Source organism: Microcaecilia unicolor, chromosome 7, assembly GCF_901765095.1.
Source record: "Microcaecilia unicolor chromosome 7, aMicUni1.1, whole genome shotgun sequence".
Lineage (NCBI taxonomy): Eukaryota > Metazoa > Chordata > Amphibia > Gymnophiona > Siphonopidae > Microcaecilia > Microcaecilia unicolor.
In genome coordinates, this window is record NC_044037.1 from 3,724,550 (window position 1) to 3,745,376 (window position 20,827).

At 41.5% G+C, this 20,827-nt stretch overlaps 1 protein-coding gene across 4 annotated transcripts in view; it reads right to left on the reverse strand.

Annotated features, from left to right (window-relative positions):
• Nucleotides 1–20,827, reverse strand: part of RAB41 (RAB41, member RAS oncogene family) — a 94,309-nt gene that overhangs the window by 17,585 nt on the left and 55,897 nt on the right. The window contains exons 4-7 of one of the 4 annotated variants that reach the window (XR_003942938.1): nucleotides 10,745–10,853; nucleotides 9,661–9,772; nucleotides 8,273–8,348; nucleotides 7,598–7,691 (exon numbers count right to left, since the gene is read on the reverse strand). Coding sequence is in view for 3 of the 4 variants with exons in the window: in XM_030210634.1 (XP_030066494.1) it covers nucleotides 8,225–8,348; nucleotides 9,661–9,772; nucleotides 10,745–10,853 (345 nt within the window). In the remaining variant the exon portion in view is untranslated. Of the gene's footprint in view, nucleotides 1–7,597; nucleotides 8,349–9,660; nucleotides 9,773–10,744; nucleotides 10,854–20,827 lie in introns of those variants that run through there. The other 3 variants (XM_030210632.1, XM_030210633.1, XM_030210634.1) reach the window with 3 other exon arrangements.

Here is a 20,827-nt window from a genome sequence, read left to right on the forward strand (position 1 = left end):
GGTTGAAGTTGTGATTTGGGATAGTTGAATACAATCCAAGGAGTTCTAGGAGTTGTATTGTCAACTTCATGGATATGGCAGTGGATTTCCGAGTGGCTACCTTAATTAACTAATTGTCCAGGTAAGGGAAGACATGGATGCCCCATCTCTGAAGTGCTGCTGCAGCTACTACCACCAGAACTTCATGAATACTCAAGGTCCCAAGGCCAAGCCGAATGGTAAGACCTTGTATTAATAATGTAGAGACCCACAAAGGAAACAAAGATACCTATTCTACTCACTCACAGAAAGTATGTAGATATATGCCTCCTTGAGGTCTAGCGAGCAAAGCCAATTGTTGAGCTGTATCATGGGAAGTTGTGACCCAAAAGATACCATGTGAAACTTTTCTTTGTGGATAAATTTGTTTAAGTCTCATAGATCGAGAATTGGTTGGATTCCACCTGCCTTTTTGGCAATCACAAAATATCTGGAGTAGAATCCTCAACCCCTGTCCAGCGGAGGAATTGGTTCTATTGCATTCTGCCGGAGGAGGGCCAAGAGCTGCTCTCGTAATAATTGGAGTTGGAAGGAGTTGAAATAGACTGCTCATGGAGTCTTGTTTGCCAACAAGAGTATAGCCATGTTGGACTGTGTGTAAGACCCAGCGATCAGAGGTGATGAGAGTCCATCTTTAATGGAACAAAATAAGCCTCCCTCCAACAGGAAGGTTTGTTGGTATCGACAACTGGATGGTGGCAATGCTCTCTAGTAAGGAGAGAAAAAAAGCTATGCTGTTGCTTTGAATGAGAAGGCGTTTGGAAATTTTGTCCACACTGTTTTCTAGGAAGGGATCATTGAGGTGTTGAACGCTCAGGTGGAGGAGGCATAGGGGTATAACAATGCTTTAGAAGGATAATAATTAGAACATTTATAACCAACTTGAAACCTTCTAGTAGAAGAGGAAGGTGTAGTAGTCTGTGGCCTAGATAACATTTTTATGGTATCTGTATGTTTTTTTGATTGTCAGCCACTTCCTCAACTTTGTCACCAAACAAGTTGGCTCCATGACAAGAAACATCTGGAAGGTGCTCCATAATTCAAGGCTAGAGACTCTTAGTCAAGACAACTGGCACGTTGCTATCACTAGAGCAGAGATCTGGGAAGAAATATCAAAAGCATGAAAGGCCCATCTAGAAAGATATTTACGACAGGCAAGGAGCTTTCTGTGAAGTTTTTGGTACTCTTGTTTATCAGAAGGAAGATATTCAGCAAATGATAAAGAACTCTGTAGGAAAACATTTTTAATAAATGGTGTTATAAAGCTGGTAGCCTAAAATGCGACTGGTTATCATTGTGGCTTGGAAAGTTTTTCTGCCAAACGAGTCCAAAGTTCTTGATTCTTTCTGGCACTGCGAGTGAATTTTAATGTAGCCTCGACCATTAAAAGAATGATGTGGTAGTTGTGTTCTATCAAATCTGGCATATTTTTGTATTCTATACATCAGTTTTCTTTGGGGCAATTTGGACTGACAGAGGGCTCTCCAACTTTTTGAGCAAAGTAGTTTTCATAACTGAATGGAAAGGAACTGTAATACCCTCTTCTTTGTGGGGAATCAGTCAGGAACCTCAAAAGGTTCTACCCAAGGTTCCTCCTCTGTCTCCAGTTTGAAAGCTGTAGTGCGAGCCATTTCACGAACAAAACCTGGAAAGGATACACTTTCTAGGGGAGATTTTCTCCTCTGAGGTGACAGACAAGGATCTGTCTCCCAAGAGAGGTCCGAGTTGGATTCTGCAAAAGTACTGCTCATAAGGAGTACATGGGAGAGTGTGCTGACCTGTATGTCAACTATACATTAAACTGCATCAAGGCATATGAACTTCTGACAGGAGAAAGCTCCAACAACAATACATACATCAGTCAGGTACGAGCTGCTCCCAATGGTCGACATCGAGCCGGTGTACGGGACTTCTCCCATGACCTTCTCTCTGATGTATCCATGGCTGGGCTGAGGCAGGCACAAGCATCTTATATGCCTGTAGAGATTGCGATTGAAGTAGCCCTGACAGCTCTTCCTTGTGCATAGCCCAGATTTCCTCATACAGGCTTGGCATTGGTATGGGCTAAGAAGACGGTGTGGACACAGCCCGAGATGTAGCCTGTGCAGGCGTAGGAGATCTAGAAGACATTGAAGGCTCTCGATGCACAATTAGCTGTAGAGATGGAGAGCAGTCACTACGGCATGGAAGCTTCCTGTGCATCAATGACATTGATGCAGGGGAAGTACGGAACGAGTGCCTAGAGGGTGAGCGATGGCGATGCTTCTTATGCTTTTTGCGCTGCAGGTTCCTCGATGCTCAAAGTACCAACAAGGATGTAGAGTCCTATCGTGAGCATGGCATTGGCTCCAATGGAGTACCATCTTGATGCTGCATGGGTGCACTCAATGTCAATGCCAATGTAGGTTCTGCGTCTTTGACCGAATCTCCTGCCATGCAGAACCAAAACATTTTTGACAGTGGATTCTGCGTGCTTTAATGGACCTCGTCTGCAACTATATCTGCTAAGATACAAATTTAAGAAAATGTATGTTCAATCAACATAGGTATCATCAATATTATATGCTGGTTATAAAGAGCAGGGGGTTTTAAACATGGTGAGAGTGTTAAAGGCAAAGAGCATGACCCAGTATTCAAACTATCCAGAGTGGGTCCAGAAGGCCATCTTTAACTCATCTCCTTATAACTCAGATACATTGGAGACATGCTGCAGAAAAATGTCATGAAAATGTAAGCTATTTGGACCCAACTAAAGAGTTCTGATATCAGAGAGAGACAAGTACTGAACTTGCTGAGATTCAGTCCCTGAACTAGTTAATTTTACAAGTTGCAGGGATCTGTCTTTCTTTTATAAATGGGTGGGGGTTGGGGGGGTCCATCTGAAGCCCTGAAGGTATTTTCAGAGTGGTAAATTCAACCTCCAACATTGCTTACATCTGTCCATATGGTATCTTTTTATCAGGTAAGAACTTAGTGATAAACTGAGTTCCCAAGAGATGGTAGGAAATTGGCATTTTCTTTTAGGGGGAAAAAAAAAACAGGTTCCCACAATATTTGAGGCACCAGTGATTGCAATTCTGAACACAGAATGGGCTATACCCTTCCCAATGAGCACTGGATGAGACTATTAGATTACCATTCCGCTGAACTATCTGATATTGGAATTGTGCCATGACAGCCAACTGATAGCTAGGGTAACCAGCAGGTGAGAGGATGAGTCCAAATATAATGAGCTCTTGGTGGGCCTCAATGTGTATCTACAGAGGTATAGTTGTGGGTCCCAATTTGAGTAAAATTGAAATCAATGGTTTCCACACAGTCAGGGGCAGACTTGGTCTAACAAGAAAACCACTATTACATCCAGGAAGTTGGCAATTGTGCCTAAATCAACTATAGATTTATTGCAAGAGAGATATTCACCTTTACTGTCAAGTGCATGTCCGCTTTAAAGAACATGGGGTTATTTACTCCTCAAGGACTTGGGTTGGTGTCTGCTAGTTATTTCTAGAGCATATTAAAGTGTGGTGTCTGCACTCTCCATAGTATAGACAAATGCTCAGAGATCAACACACTATCATTTTCTGGGATAAACATGCCTGACTCAGAGCAACTTGCATGGGCTCCATGACTGGGGTTTTTCACACTACCTGCTGGACTAGATTTCATTAGGTTTGCTGTTCACTGTTGCTCATTCAGGTAAATACTGAGCTTGATAGCTTCAGAGGTTCAATTCATCCTTGCTGTTTTTGCCCAGTCCCCTATGAAACAAATGCCACTGAGCAGGCTCATTTTAAGCTGTAATGGCAAACAGCCAGTAGAAGCAGGAAGCATAAATTATAACTGAGTTGAATCCATGCATGAAAGGCTGGAGACCCATCTTGGCTATACAAGCATTGGCTTGACAGAAAGAACAGAAGGCATCTTCTAACTCCCCAATAGGCTGCCCTCCTTCTGTAAAACTGGTGAGGTTCACTTTGATATTAAACCTAATTATGGCTCATCTTAACACTTAGGAATTCCTATCATGGAGATGTGGTAAAAGGAGAACCATAACTGGGATGTAGTTACACTGGGTCATTATCAATCCAGAAAGGACAGCACAGAATAAAGGAAGGCGTGGTGCTACGTAAAGATATTAGTGCTGCCGCCTAACCTTCTATGACCTGCAGTTCTGTTGCTCTGAGTTAACCTTGTGACTCTGGGCAAGTCACTTAACCCTCTATTGCCCCATGTAAGCCGCATTGAGCCTGCCATGAGTGGGAAAGCGCGGGGTACAAATGTAACAAAAAAAATCTGGAAAGAGGGAATGGAACACCTGCTTATAGACAGATCTCCATCAGAGGAAGTATGAATGCACAGACAGTAAACTGAAGACATTTACACAATTGGAATGAAAGGGTAGGTACTCTGCTAGATTATTTCAATTTGTCAGATGTTGATTGGGACAGCGTCACCTAAAAGCAGAGAAATCCTGGACTCCTGACAGCATGGAGTGAAGTGTTAGTTGACCTGGTACTTACAAATGGGAGACCATATGTCTTATCTAGGTGATCACCTGGCATAGTTCATTTTTAACACCAGGGCCACCGAGAGGGGGGGACAGGGGGGACAAAATTCCCCGGGCCCGGCGGCAATCGCTGTAATGCTTTTTTCCTCCAGCTCCCTCCCTCCATGCTCGCGCAGACAGTGACTGAAAGGGGGGCCCGGCGGCGATCGCTATAATGCTTTTTTTCTCCAGCTCGCTCACTCCCTGCTTATGCAGACAGTGCCAGTCCTCCGCAGTCGCAGGCAGCCTCGCAATTCGCTCTGCTCCTGCGTACCTGCGAGTCGTGCGTGCCGCGTGGGTGGTGTGCGGCCAGCGGCGCCAGCCTATGCTGTGCTACGGCTACGGGGCAGGCGGGGCTAGTGCCTGCTGCTCCTCTCTTCTGGCCGGGTCGCGTCGTGCGGGACTTCACTGCGGGTCATCATCACCAGGACAGGTGGCGCCTCCCAGCTGCTTGGTGAGCAGCAGTAGCACAGGCCAAGGCCTCGGTACTGATGTACCACTTTAACAAACACTGCAACTCTTGTTTTCTACCGTCTCTGCCTGGAACTTTTTATTGTTCCTTTGAAACAAAATATGCCCCATCATCAGGGCCAACTTCAGCATCAGTTAAGGTCAGCTGGTGAAAACTGCCTCTTGATCAAGGCTCTCACAGATTACTGGAACACGGCAAGCCTGGCGGGCTAAATTTGGAGTGCACTACTAGTGCTGGTGGCCTGCCCTGGTCGTTCAGTGGACGGGACGGGAATGCTGCAGTTGTGGGACTGGAGCAATAATTAGTGGGAGAGCAGCACTGGACCCCTAAGCAAGCAGTTTTGGAGGCTGCAGGTCAGGGGATTTCAGTGTGCACAGACTTATGCACTGGACTGGACTGAGGAAAGAGCAGCACCACCAGCCAGCCGAGCTGTGTTGTCTTGTCACACCTCACGTGCCGGTGCCAGAACCAGGTAATAAAATTATTGTTTATAATTCTTTATAAATGCAAGCCTGCCTGCCCTGCCTATCCTGCCCTTTCTATAAGTTTCTATATTTTGGTATGCTCATTCCTGTCTTATTTAAAGCCTCAGTGGTGCTTAATTGTCCAATACTTAGTTTTTGGCAATTGATCTGCGCAGCAAATTCCTCATTGGCTTCTACATAATTATTTGAAGAATATTTTAAAGCACTTATGTATATTTGGACAGGGGGCTCAAAACTGTCCGACATGCATGTTTCGCCTGCTAGGCTGTGTCAAGGACTCCCCCCTTATGCCATTCTAGCACTAGCTCAACTAAGTTATTCTTCAAATATTTATGTAGAAGCCGATGAGGAATTTGGTGCGTAGATCAATTGCCAAAAACTAAGTATTGGACAATTAAGCACCACTGAGGCTAAATTTGAGAAACCTATAATAGACGTATAATGGTATTGTGGCAACTTTGAAAAGTTGTAAAGTGTAGGAGAAAAAATATCGATTAATAGGTCGGGGACCATCAAATGTGAAGTTATATAAATATTATCAAAATGTTGACTTTTGCCTTATGTGTGGTGCACGAGGGGAGGGGGGGGGGGCTTAAGAAGGTTTGTCCCGGGCCCAGCATTGTCTCTTGGCGGCCCTGATTAACACACAAATGATGGTTCATTCAAAGGTGATGATCGAAGGCTTCAGGAAAACTAAGAATCAAGGAGGTGAATGGGAAAGTTTAGGGTAAGTAGTAGGGCAATAGACAAAAGTGAAAGGAGATAGAAAGAAACCTTTTTATTAAGAAAGTAAATTATGGTAGAGAGGAACATGCACAGACGACCTCTAAAGGAGAGAAAAACATTGTAGTGCTTAGTAACTGGTATGAATGGGCAGATTTGATAGGTCATACGTTTTTTTTGTTTTGTCATTATTTTTTGTTACTATGGTTTTCTAAAGTAAATGCTGAAAACATAAAAAAAAAGGTTAGCATTCATATACTAAAAGATACAGAAAGAGGAATATGTAGAGACTAATAAGGAAAAAGCTGTACTAAGTTCACTGAAGAAGGGCCAGGATTAGGACCAAAAGAAACAGGAACAAATAGAAGCGAGGTCTATTTCAAAGGATTTTCATCAAGCTGTATTTGTGAGGTGCTAGCTAAACTAAAAAGTAAATAATGCCCTTTGAACCTAGGAAAGTTCAGGCAGGTTCATGATTGCAAGAGACTGGGGACCACTACCAGTATCTTGTATGAGGGGCTCTTGGGATTCAGGGATTTAAATAGCAGATTAAACAAAAAGGACACAGGAATCGAATCGGTCTCAGTGGGTAATGTCACTAGTTATGGAGGTTTTTTTTAAACCAAAACTTCCTTCTGAGCATGTGCAGCAGTTGCCGCATCTTCACAGCTAATGAGGTCAATTCCAGAAGAGGGGCAGGTGTATGTTCATGTGCCACTGGTGATTCCCTGGTCTTCAGGGAACACCTGTTATAGGTAAGCAACTTTATTTACAGAAAAATGTACAGCCCACCCTATTTACGATTCTAGATAGAGTACATAAAAAAAAACACACATAGTAAAATAGGCAATAAAAACAAAGACCAATCAAAAATCAACTTAAAAACAGGCTGTCTTCCATCAATTGTTCTTATCCTCTACCAGCATCAAGGAAATTAAACAGATGCAAAGACACGCCGAAAATGTTTGAAAACATTTTTTAAAGCCAACAAAGCTTTTAATACTCACTTTAATTAGAGGAGGGTTCTGAACCCAGTCCTCGAGACACGGCCAGCCAGTCAGGTTTTCAGAATACCCCTAATGAATATTTATGAGAGAAATTTGCATGTCTATTACCTCCATTATATGCAAATCTTTCATGCATATTCAGTAGGGGTATCCTGGAAACCTGACTGGCTGGGTGTGTCCCAAGGACTGGGCTAAGAATCCCTTCTCTAGAGATAATGTTGATCACCAATCAGTGACAGGACTTGCTGTTGCATCGAAGGCAGAAACCCAACCAAAGGAGAAACAACCTATAAACATGTCCCAGTGACAAGAGAAGAGGTTCTACCTGTTTGACATTATATCCAGTCTTCGCACTAGTCTCAATGAACATCACACTCAGCTCTTTGGCTCTCTGCTCACCTTCTTCTGTAGTAATTTGCCTAGATGGAGCAGGTTGGAGTAGGGAGAAAAGAGACAATGCAGAAGTTATAAATCCAGGACCACTGCTCCTGACAAGAGCAGGGGATATGAGAAAAGAGTCACATTTTCTTCTGAGTTTTTCTTGGTTTTGCAGATAGGAGAGGGAATTGATTTATCACAATATATATGCTGTTAGAATAGGTACAAGCAAATAAAAATATCTTTCTGGCCCGTATTGTATTAATATGCTCTGCTTGTGAAACCGTGTGTCTTCTGCAACAACCTGTTGCATCAGAGGAGGGTTAGGGCTTTCAGTGATGATCACCACTCATCTTAAGAGATATTCTACTCTTGACAATAAGGGTTGAAAAACAGAAGAAATTAGAAGAATAAGAAGGGAGTACTTTTAAGGTTTTGTTTTTAAATGAAGACTCCCTGAGATAGAAGACCACTTTCTAAAGCACCTCCTATCTGCTAGCACACCAATTACCTATGTACAAGAGCATGGTTCTGGCATCAGTGTAAAAGAACTCCTGCCTGTACAGAATCTGGCTCATGGGGTCCACAGGAGCGCTTGGTCCAGTCTCTGCCATATACGTACCTGCTTCATATTATATCCTGCTTTATCACATTCAGCTCCTGGGGCCTCTCTCTCACCCTCCTCTATAGAAACTTGTCTACAGCAATGAGAACAAATCAAAAAGAAAAATACAAAAACGTAAAAGAAACCCAAAAAGCCAAATGAAAAACAAATTTCAATAAAAGATGACCTCAGAACTGCAACTTAACATCAGAAGTAAAATAAAAATTGATGGAAAAAATACAAAAGGTATCAAATTAAAAAAATAATTGTGTCAGAGCTAACCCACCACAGTGTGAACTCAAATGATTGAGCTGATTAAAGTAAAAGCTTCATTAGCAGGTTTGTTTTGGGGAATTGCGCTTCCAACTTGTTCTCCTTCTTCACCCCACATAGTGCACACTGTAGCACAGGGACCTTCTTGTAAACACTGTACCCCTGTTCGCCTTGTAGTTCAGAACATGCATAACCAGTGCTGTATAGAAAGTAGTCAATTTCACACACCCCTCCCCCTCCCCCCAGAACGTCAGCAATGTTTTCTTCTCTCTGAGGAAATGTCCCGAGACACAGCCAGCAGATATGTGCAAGACTTTGCAATGAGCGGCCATGGAGGTTAGGGCTGGCCAGCACAAAATAAGCTATCCAATGTCAATCTGGAGAAACCTCACAGAGGCAACCCAGTTCCAACAATGAAAGAACTTTGGTTTCTTCCCCCCCAGTGGCCCAGAACCAACTTCAGGCTCTGACCATCTCAGATGTTTTGAAAGGAGACAGAAAATCTGCAGTCTCCTTATGTACTCTACAGTTACACTGAGAACAGAGAGATCCCTGCAACCCTTACTAATATAGCCCAGTGTCACTTAAGGGTTTGTAAGGAGATTTAAGAAACCCTTTCTCCAATGTGATCCCAATTTGAGCAGTTGGAAATTCACAAAACCCCCTAAACGGTGATGAAATCAATTAGTCATTATTAGAAGGCGATGGAGGACAGCAGGCCTGGGCCAGCAGAGGTAATTGCCTGCAAGGGGAAGAGAAGGCTTGGGCTGATAGCATTGAAGGAAGGGAAAGGAGACCAAGTCTGACAGTAGCAATCAGTGATGAGGGGGAAGGAGATCAGACCTGAACTGGCAGTGATGGAGATCACCAAAGGGGGAAACTAGGTTTCAGCTCATCGCAGTGACTGCCAAGAAGTTGTTCAGACATGGTGAATGAAAGTACCTACTTCCTGCTCTTCAATTCCTCTGAACTGCAAGCAACAGACACACTGAGTGTGGGAGGAGGGAACTGAAATCAGCAACTGCTTTCCTGATGTGCATTTACACACATGGCTGATGTGTCCATCAACTAATAACCACATAGCACTGGATTTTTATTTATAACAGCAACACCATTAGCAACCCCTTCATTACCTCTTATCTGCAAGGTCAGTTTTATTGCCCACCAGCATGATGATGACATCACTTCCTCTCTCTGTTCTTACATCATCAATCCACTTGGATGTTTGCTGGAATGAATTCAAGTCTGTTCAAGAGGAAAAACTGATTAAAACAAACTAATGGCCAGAAGACCTATGTGAGATATGACCTTTGCCCTGAAAGAATGACACACTAAGTTTTGACGACTGAAAGATGGCATATTAAAGCTGTTAAATAAACAAAGACCAAAATAATTGCCTTATGAAGCCTGTTTCCAGACCTGCATGCACACAAAGTAATATTACAGGGTCAGCTGTTACACTAAAAGACAAAGTGACAGCATCGATCACTGGTTTAAAAACATTTTAAACTGCGTTAAAAGCCTACTTTTTTGAACAGGCCTTTTTATTGTTTTGGGCTATGCAGCCTCCAGCATTTGTCTTGCCCAGTCCTATAATTGTCAATTATACGTCACCTGCCTTCCTTTTCTGTTTTATTTTTACTGTTATTATACCTAATAGTCTTATTGTAATGTTCTGCAAACATTTATTGTAACCTAGGGCTCTCTCCCTCTGTTTCCACTTTCTTTGCCCCTTTCCCTATATTTTAATTGTAAAGCACTTCAATATATTCCTGGTTTAGCAGGACATGAAAACTGGAATGTGAATGAACCCGGCCAATTTTCAGACTTTCACAGCTCGCTTCCTGGACACCTAAAGCTTCCCAAACATCTCTTACTCTAAAGAATGCATATCTGTTAAACTAGCAAGTTGTTTTTGGTATTTATTTGAGCAGCGTCCCTGCGAACAGAGAGGTCAAAATGTCTTTAATGATATCAAAAAGCAGTGTGGCTCCTCAGCAACCATCCGAATGCTTTTGGGTACTCATTCACATATTTCACGTAAGTTGGCCAGATGCTTAAAGAACTTTCAAAAATACAAACTGTAGTATGAACCACTGAAACTTCACTGTCTTTCTGGAACTCCTGACTTGTGTGTAAGTAATGACAGCAAAACATTGGTAAAATAAGTGTGCTGCTTCATACAATAGTAGTTATTGCTAAAGAAATGCCACTCACTTGTAATATCATAAACTACCACGGCAATGGTGGAGTCACGGATGTAGCTGGGAATGAGGCTGCGGAATCGTTCCTGGCCTGCTGTGTCCCAAAGTTGCAGTCGAACCTGCTAGTACCAGGCCCAAAGAAAAGCAGAAAGTGTGGGGAATAGGGAGGAAGAAGAGGAAACTTAATTAGCAAAAACTCTAATGTTTGCTAGAATAAATTAAAACCTAACATTTCTGACTTCAGAATAGCAGTGTTATGGGACAAGTCTGACAGTTATGTGCCCTGTCAAGCTCTGTTCTTAGCTCCTTCCCTCAAGCTTGGAAAGTCGGTATAATGAAATCTTTAGCAGGTGTCCTCTAAGGACAGCAGGATACAAATCCTTACTCTGATGGAACTCCATGCAGGTTATTTTACTCTACAGAACTTTTGAAGTAGCTCAAACACGCGCATGCACGCCATCTCCCACATATTGCTGCTAGTCCATAATAAGCTTAAGAGAATGCAACTTCTTGTGGAAGAGGGAGTTTGTGAGCATTTCTAAACAAGTGCCCAATAAATCAAAGTTCAATAACTTATCCGAACTGTGAACTTGCCAGCATCTGCACATTCACTTGAAAGATTAATTCAAATCGCAGTAAAATGAGTCCCTGCCCCTTGGGTTTCGTCTACCAACTGCTCCCAGGGACTCTAGTGGAGACTTGGGCACTACAATAGCTGTCTGACAGAACTAAGCACTGGTGCTATTTGATTAATTTGGCCTCACAAATAAAAGGGCCCGATGAATGATAAATTTGTCATATCACACTGTTAAAAAGACCCTTGCACAGAGGGTCACTTTCTGGGTGAAAAGCATATCCGAGGGTTCCTTTTTTCACATATATTTTATCACAGAGTTGGCTTTTTGATACTGGATTCTGTGTCTTAAGTTTTGATCAAGTCCCAATATTTGGGTTATAAATTTGTTTAACAGAAAAAAGGCAAATAACCCAACAAGGTGATGCTGCAACAGGCAGACACCCAATCGGATTTTGGTGGCTACAAGCCTTACATCTGTCTTTTTTCTTAAATGCAGCCCGGCACTGAAAAAAGTGGGCCAAATAAATTCTGGGGGGACCATCTGGCTAAATCTACTGTTGCATCACAGAGTCCTTTCTAAGCAGTAGTGCGAACAGAAATCCATGCTGCAGCACTGCAACCCCCAGTACGCTGATGGCATTGCCACAGCTCTGACATTGTGAGCATGACATGACCCTCCAGGGTTAGGGCTGTCTGGACATAAAAGTAAAGGAAATGCAACCTGCTATTCAACTGGAAAGTGGGCATTTTGTCAGGGTCAAATAAAGCTAGATGGACATCCTATAGGCTTTAAGTCCACTCCAGATAGAAGACCTTCAGTGCACTTTCACTTTTGTGGGCATCAGGTCTTGGAAAAAATATAGGCAGCGCTACTAAGACAGGACTCAGACACTAAATTGGGGAAAGAACTTTGAATGGGGGCACAGAATCGCTCTACTGTTGAAAACCTTAGTGTAAGGTGGATCAGTCACAGCCTGGAGCTCACCTACGCTGTCAACTGAAGTAACTACCACCAAAAAGATCAAATATAGCCAAAAGGGCAGAACCCTGCAGAATACCAAGGACACCGGTGAAAGGTCATTCTCACATTTCAACTGAAACTGCTGACTGGTTAGAAAAGAATCAAACCAGGATACTGCTCATTCAGCTATTCCCAAAGATCCCCAATGTTCAATTAAATAACACGATTGATGGTATCAAAGGCAGATGCTACATCAATAGAACCATGATATATTGTTTACCTTGACCAAATACAGTACAGATACACTCAATTTTTTTTTGTGGAGCTTGCTTCTGTTGAAAATGCCTGTTAAGCCACCCTCAGTGTCATGGGACCTCACCTCCATTCGAGCCACTTAATACCTGTCATCTGAAATAACTAACATGAAAAGTATATATATATATATATTACCAATCTGTAAACTTTTGGCCTTTTTAGGTATTCAGTACAGATTATGCATAGATGACCAATAGTAACATAACATAGTAGATGACGGCAGAAAAAGACCTGCATGGTCCATCCAGTCTGCCCAACAAGATAAACTCACATGTGCCATTTTTTGTGTATACCTTACCTTGATTTGTACCTGTCTTTTTCAGGGCACAGACCGTATAAGTCTGCCCAGCACTATCTCCACCTCCCAACCACCAGCCCCGCCTCCCACCACCAGCTCTGGCACAGACTGTATCAGGGCACAGACCGTATAAGTCTGCCCAGCACTATCCCCGCCTCCCAACCACCCGCCCCGCCTCCCACCACCGGCTCTGGCACAGACCGTATAAGTCTGCCCAGTGCTAGCCTCTCAACATCCAAACTGTGAGGGCTAAGGACTTGATGCTGGGATGCAGCAACGTTCCACGATTCTGCAAGATCAGTGTTAGGAATCATACGTCTCATGGGACTCCTGAAGGAGAGTTCCAATAGAAGCAGGCACCAACTTACTTAAGCCAATAAGAGGCTATGAGAATCCTTGTTCTCTGGTCATTTGACATCTGCTATGAGAGGAATCAGAGGATACACACAATAAAAGTGGAAGGCATCCGAGGATAGTTTGCCAAGTGTCCCTATCTTGGACTAGAACCAAAGAACATTCTAGCTGAAAGGAGTGTCAAAAAGATCCATTGAGGGGGTACCTCACTCTAGAAAAATCTTATAGGTGACTTTCTTGTCCAAAGACTACTCATGGGGAAGCAAGACGACTCAGTTTGTCCACACCTCCAGATACGTGACCCTAAGGGACATGGAGAAATTGCCTAGTGCCACATTCTTTATTTTCCTCTTTAAATTTACTTTTATCAGCTTCTGACAGGCTGTCAACACAGGGGGCATAATCCTGTTTCTCTCTGCTTGTTCATGTAGTAGCTGCATATAGTATAAGTAAACTGCTTTGGTTGTACCCACAAAACAAAATGCAGTATATCAAATCCATGACCTCCTTTACCCCTATATGGCTACTTGATTGTGTGCCTGAATTAAGATGACTATTAACTGATCTCTGAAATCCTTTAGAACATTCCAGATTACCTTATTTATTTATTACATTTGTATCCCACCTTTTCCCACTTATTAGTAGGCTCAAAGTGGCTTACATAGTTCCGGAGAGGTGGATACAGACTCCGGTGTGAACAAATACAGAGTTAGGGTACTGTTACAGTGACAAATACAGTAAAGAAATATCAGTAAATAGGTTGAGGTGGTTCATCTCAATCAAAATGCTAGGGAGTGATCATGTGTTGGGGTTCAGTACTGTCCATTTCCTGATTTAATTGCCATATTATTCAGTATTTATGCCACCTTGAGCTCTAGGGTGGTTTATCTGATGAAGCTTTTGCTGACTGGAACATAATCCCTGAGTAATAAATGAGTTTTATAAATAAGACCTCCCCAACCCAGTCTGGATTCATCTGGCATGAATGGCACCTGGGTTTGTGGAATTTGGAAGGGGATTCCTTTGGCCAGATTAGAATGAATTGCAAGGAGGATGTCAGAGATAGTGTTTCCTTCCTGACGCAGCAGTGAGAGCAGCGAAATGAGACGTTCTTGTTGAAGGGACAGAAGGAATTAGAGAACATCATAATGGGAAAGAGGAAATAAGCAGTGATACGTGCAGCTTGTAGCTGGCAGCTCACGGACAACCCTGACCTGAAGCTAAGTACAGACTATTTTTGTTTGGGGTGGATAGAGATCCACAAACGAAATGCCAAGAGAAAAGCTGGGTTGGATAATGTGAAGATTGAGCACTGCATTGTTGAAGACCTACTTCTTTGCCAAGACCTACTCCTCACTTTATACCGCTGCTTGATGCACCCTCCCTGGCTCCTACCCTGCTAGTTCGCCCTGTTAGATGCTTCTCCCCCTGCATACTCCTTGTATATTCTTCTAAGTTTTCCTATTCTGTATTTTATTTAATGTTTGTAAGCCACATTGTGCCTGCATGAGTGGGAAAATGTGGGATATAAGTGAACAATAAATAAACCCTATTCAAATGTAAACGAATAACAGAATCAGTTGCAGAAAATATTCTGCTTGGTACAAGGGGAAGCTGTTTTTCAGAGGGCAGAAGTCACTGGTTTTTCTCTGATTGGGAGTTTTTTTCAGTGACGTAAGAAACCTGACCTCTGAAAGATTTTGATAGCAAATACAGGACCAGTGATAATAAATACTTTCAGAAAACAGCTTGAGCGCATGTAAGAAAATATCATGCAAATGAGTTCTGAATAGAACAGCCAAGCTGGGAAGATTTGAGGTCCTCTTAATAAAAGTAAGAATAAATAAGTGTGATTTACAACCAGCTGCAGTTGTTTGAAGCAGAATATTTTGAACACCACCTGGTAATACAACATTAGAATTAGAATAGTTCACCAGTGGTCCCTATTTAGGTATTTAAGTAGTATACCATGCCATACTTTGTATTGTTCGAATATTTTTACTGCTCTAATTGCCTATTGCTCATGTTTGATCTATTCTTACTGTACACTGCCTTGAGTAAATTCCTTCAAAAAGGCAGTAAATAAATCCTAATAAATTAATAAAATAAATAAACATTGTTTTGTCTAAGCAGTGCTGTAGCTTGTCAATTATTGAAAACTGTGCTCATCACTTAATATATAAAAGTTTAAAGAGGACAATGTAGGCGAGTAATTCATGAATATTTATAGAGCTTAGATCTGGAACAGCTTTGCACTATAGGAGATCTAATAGCTCCTGTTATTCCCATCTGATGCCTCCTTGCCCAAAACAATAGCAGTATACTGTTTTGTATGGTTCAGGATATTGCCACTTATGCTATTATCTATTTTGGAATTGTTTTCTCCTCTTTATTTTTGTATAGAAACCCAAACAGTTGCAACATTCCATGCTACCAAACTATCTCAAGAGCAGACTATGGAGTTTTCCTCCAGGAACTTGTCCAAACCTTTTTTTAAACTCAGATACGCTTATATCTCTTGTGAACTAGGGAGGGCCTGAAGGTAGACCAGGGGATCTCTTCCAAGAAGCTCTCTAATTCTTTCTCAGACTCCCAAAAGTGCTCTGATTCAGACTCAAATACTGCAATGGAGAAGTTTCTGCTGTCTCAACCTACTGAACTCAGGGTCAGACCTTGGCCAAGGATATCAAGACACTAAGGATTCTTAATGTGTTGGTAAAGTTCCTGCCACAATGAACTGATGTCAACATCACTGTGGTCAACACACTGCAAGCCCCTTTGAGGTCTCCGTGTCTAAGTATCTCCTGCAAGAATTTCATGGATCTGAAGGATCTGTTAAATTAACAGCATTACACTGAGCAAAGACGTCTTCATCCTTCCCTGAAACCTTCTTTTTGCGTTGCTCCTCAAAAGCTGCCACTGATAAAGAAATGGCTTAACAGTCAGTGGCCATGTCCTCCTTGGTTAATTGAGAGGAATCGGAAATTGGGTCTCAGGCCCGTGGAAGCTTATACACCCTCTCCAATGCCACAGCACTACTCATGTTGCGGGTGCTTTGAGGACGAAAGTGACCTCAATATCTCACTTTGAAAAGACATGTTGAGGAGTCCCATCCTCCACCTAACAGCCAGCATTACAATCTCTAGGATGAATCGTTCCTCTTCTTTGGGCAGGAATTGGATGATGACCTCTAGCGACACTCAATATCGATATGTCCCCTGCAGATTTGGAACCCATGCTGATGGACTCTTACGTGTGTCAAAAAAATACATATATATTTTTGTACCCTCTCACAGCCATGCATCTCTGGGTGCTCAAGACCTAGAGAGACATAAACCAAGCCAATGTCAAAAATAAAAGAAAACTGAAATGACTAGGAAACCTAACTGGGGATGCTACTGCCACACAACAGCAACTTATATACTTTTAGCAAAATTTAAAAATGAAATTCTCTGAACAGACATCTGCTCAGTTCCATGGAAAATGTAAAACTTGCAAGGTTCCACATGACAGCTGTAGGCGGCAGATGGCACATGAGCAATTTTATATCACATGACATTTGCATCCCACACATACCACTAAAGTTCAGTGTGGCTTACAAAAGAATAAACTGGGCCAATTCCAGAAACAAGTACAGATCATTAAAAACAAACAACCAATAAAAGCTAATTAAAACAAATATTTTCTAAATAAAGTTTTCAACAACTTTCAAAACACTGCATAGTTAGATTGCATTCAAATTTCTATAGATAGATCATTCCAATTACTGGCCGCCAAATATGCAAATGAACCAGCAAAAACCTGGCCATGATGAAATGTTATCAGAAATTAGGAAGGCTAACAACCTGGGGAACACAATAATAATGGATGATCTCAATTAACCCCAATATTGACTGGGTAAATATAAGATCAGGGAATGGGGAGGTAAAATTCCTTGACGAAATCAAGGACTGCTTTATGAAGCAGCTAGTCCTTAGTGGAGCATATGATCTGGTGAAAGAGGTAATGGTGCTGGGGCCGCTTGATAACAGTGATCATAATATGATCAGATTTGATATCAGCTCTGGAGTAAATATACACAGGAAATTCAATATGCTAGCATTTAACTTTCAAAAAGGAGACTATAATAAAATGAGAAGAACGATGAAAAAAGAAAACTTAGAGGAGCAGTTGCAAAGGTCAAAAATTTACAGCAGGTGTGGATGCTGTTCAAAAAATACCATCCTGGAAGCACAGGCCAAATATATTCTGTGTATTAAAACAGGAGGAAGGAAGACCAAACAACAGCCGTGCGGCACGGTTAAAAAATGAGGTGAAAGAAGCTATTTGAGCTAAAAGAAAATCCTTCAGAAAATGGAAGAAGGATCCAACTGAAAATTATAAGAAACAGTATAAGGAATGACGAGTCAAATGCAAAGTGCCAATAGGGAAAGCAAAGAGGGACCTTGAAAAAAAAATTTGCATTGGAGGCAAAAACACATAGTAAAAACTTTTTTAGGCATATTAAAAGTAAGAAGCTGGCAAAAGAATCAGTTGGACCACTAGATGACCAAGGGGTAAAAGGGGTACTCAGGGAAGACAAAGCCATAGCGGAGAGATTAAATGAATTCTTTGCTTCGGTCTTCACCTAGGAAGATTTGGGAGAGATAACGGTGCCAGAAAACGTATTCAAAACTGACGAGTCGGAGAAACTGAATGAAATCTCTATAAACCTGGAAGATGTAATGGTGCAATTTGACAAACTGAGGAGTATAAAATCACCTGGACTGGATGGTATTCTTCCCAGAGTACTGATAGAATTGAAAAATGAATTTACAGAACCATTGTTAGTAATAAGTACTCTATCTTTAAAATCAAGCATGGTACCAGAAGACTGGAAGGTTGCCAATGTAACACCAATTTTTTTAAAAAGGTTCCAGAGGTGATCCAGGAAATTACAGACCGGTGAGCCCGATGTCGATGCCGGGCAAAGTGGAAGAGACTATTATAAAGAACAAAATTACAGAGCATATTCAAAAGAATGGATTAATGAGGCAAAGCCAACATGGATTTAGTGAAGGGAAATCTTGCCTCACCAATCTACTACATTTCTTTGAAGGGGTGAACAAACATGTGGATAAAGGTGAGCCAGTCGATATTGTGTATCTGGATTTTCAAAAGGCATTTGACAAAGTACCAGAGGAAACTGGAAAGTCATGGGATAGGAGGTAGTGTTCTATTGTGGATTACAAACTGGTTAAAAGGTAGAAAACAGAGAACAGGGTTAAATGGTCAGTATTCTCAATGGAGAAGGGTAGACAGTAGGGTTCTCCAGGGGTCTGTGCTGAGACTGCTGCTTTTTAACATACTTATAAATGATCTAAAGTTAAATTGCTGACGACACAAAGTTATTCAAAGTTGTTAAATCGCAAGAGGATTGTGAAAAATTACAAGAGGACATTACGAGACTGGGAGACTGGGCATCTAAATGGCAGATGACGTTTAACGTGAGCAAGTGCATTCTAGCACAATGCTATATATATATATACTTGTACGGCAGTTCGATGCACTTTCAATAAGAGGCTATATAGCACTGAGCAGCATGTCTTCCAGTGATAAATATCCTATGCCTGGTCTTCTATATTTCCTTTGTTAAACGTTTCTTGTCCGTAGCGGTTATAGCCACAGTATTCAGTTTCAAGCTTTTTGGCTGGATTCGTTCACTCGTCTTTTCAGTGATGTCAACATCACGTAACCTTGACATTGGTGGTTTGCTTTCATATGCACGTTTTTATCTTCCAGATGCATGCTATGTCTCTTTTTACTCATATAAACTTTTATACGGTTGGTTATTTATTCTAGCGATGTTTTAGATCTATTTTTTTATGCATATGTTATCAAAAGTAAACGATATGCCTCTTGACTGTCCCCAGCTTTTCCCTTTTAAAATTTTTATTTTTCATCTCTTCTTAGATACATTTTTACCCATAAACTAAGGTTCGAAACGGGCTAAAGTGTTTACCAGCAAAGTATTGCTTTTCATATGTTATGTATTTCTTTGCCTTTTTAGATTTTATATTTTGCGGAGTTTTCTATATGTCTCACAGAGTGCACCCTAGGTAACCATCTCATTTAGTCAGTGCACTCTGCGGTTAAGTCTTCATGCTTTTTAAATTTTATGACATCTCCTTTTATATTAGTCCACTGGCACTTTTTTTTTTGTGCTCTTATGTATACTAATTCAGTATCACTTTTTTTGCAAATATGTCTGCTTTTAAACACAACACACACATTTTATCTAGAAGATTTTTAAATTTATTTTAAATTTAAGTACTTATGGTTTGCCTTAATTTTAAGTAAAGGTGTATACCCGTTTATTATTTTGCACACTTTTATTCTTTAATTGTTTAAACATGTTTTTATACTCATGTTTATATATACATTATACATTTATATGTTTTTTAAAATATCATTTGTGACCACTGAGGCAGGCGCTTGTGGCACCAAAACACGGGCCGTGTCGGGTCCTTTACCCAACCAATAAAATACTCTTCAGCATCATCTCCCGAGTTCGTTTGGTCTGTGGTCAGCCTTTATTCCTCTTGTGCTGTGTGGATGCGTGGTAGAGGCTTTTCCTGCTTACGGTGTTCTTGTTGCATGTGGGAAAGAAGAACCCGAATTATAGTTATGTAATGCAAGGGTTACACATTTTTTTTTATGTTACATTTGTACCCCGCGCTTTCCCACTCATGGCAGGCTCAATGCGGCTTACATAGGGCAATGGAGGGTTAAGTGACTTGCCCAGAGTCACAAGGAGCTGTGCCTGAAGTGGGAATTGAACTCAGTTCCTCAGTTCCCCAGGACCAAAGTCCACCACCCTAACCACTAGGCCACTCCTCCACTCCAGGAAAGGGATCTAGGCATCATCGTTGATGATACACTGAAACCCTCCCATCTGAAGCGGTGGCTAAGAAAGCAAATATAATGTTAGGTATTAGGAAAGGAATGGAAAACAAAAATGACCACATTATAATGCCTTTGTATCACTCCATGGTGCGACCACACTTTGAATATTGTGTTCAGTTCTGCTCACCATATCTCAAAAAAGATATAGTGGAATTAGAAAAGGTACAGAGAAGGGTGGCAAAAATGATAAAGGGGATGGGACGACTTCCCTATGAGGTAAGGCTGAAGCGGCTAGGGCTCTTCAGCATGGAGAAAAGATGGCTGAGGGGAGATATGATAGAGATCTATTAATGAGTGGAGTAGAATGGGTAGATGTGAATCGCTTGTTTACTCTTTCAAAAATACTAGGACTACGGGGCATGCAATGAAGTTACAAAGTAATAAATTTAAAATGAATCTGAGAATTTTTTTTTTCACCCAACGTGTAATTAAACTCTGGAATTTGTTGACAGAGAATGTAGTAAAAGCAGTTAGCTTAGCAGGAGTTCTTAAAAAGTTTGGATAGCTTCCTAAAAGAAAAGTCCATGTTATTAAAATAGACATGGGGAAAATCCACTGCTTATTTCTAGGTTAAGAACATAAAATGTACTGTTTTGGGATCTTGCCAGGTACTTGTGACTTGGATTGGCCACTGTTGGAAACAGGA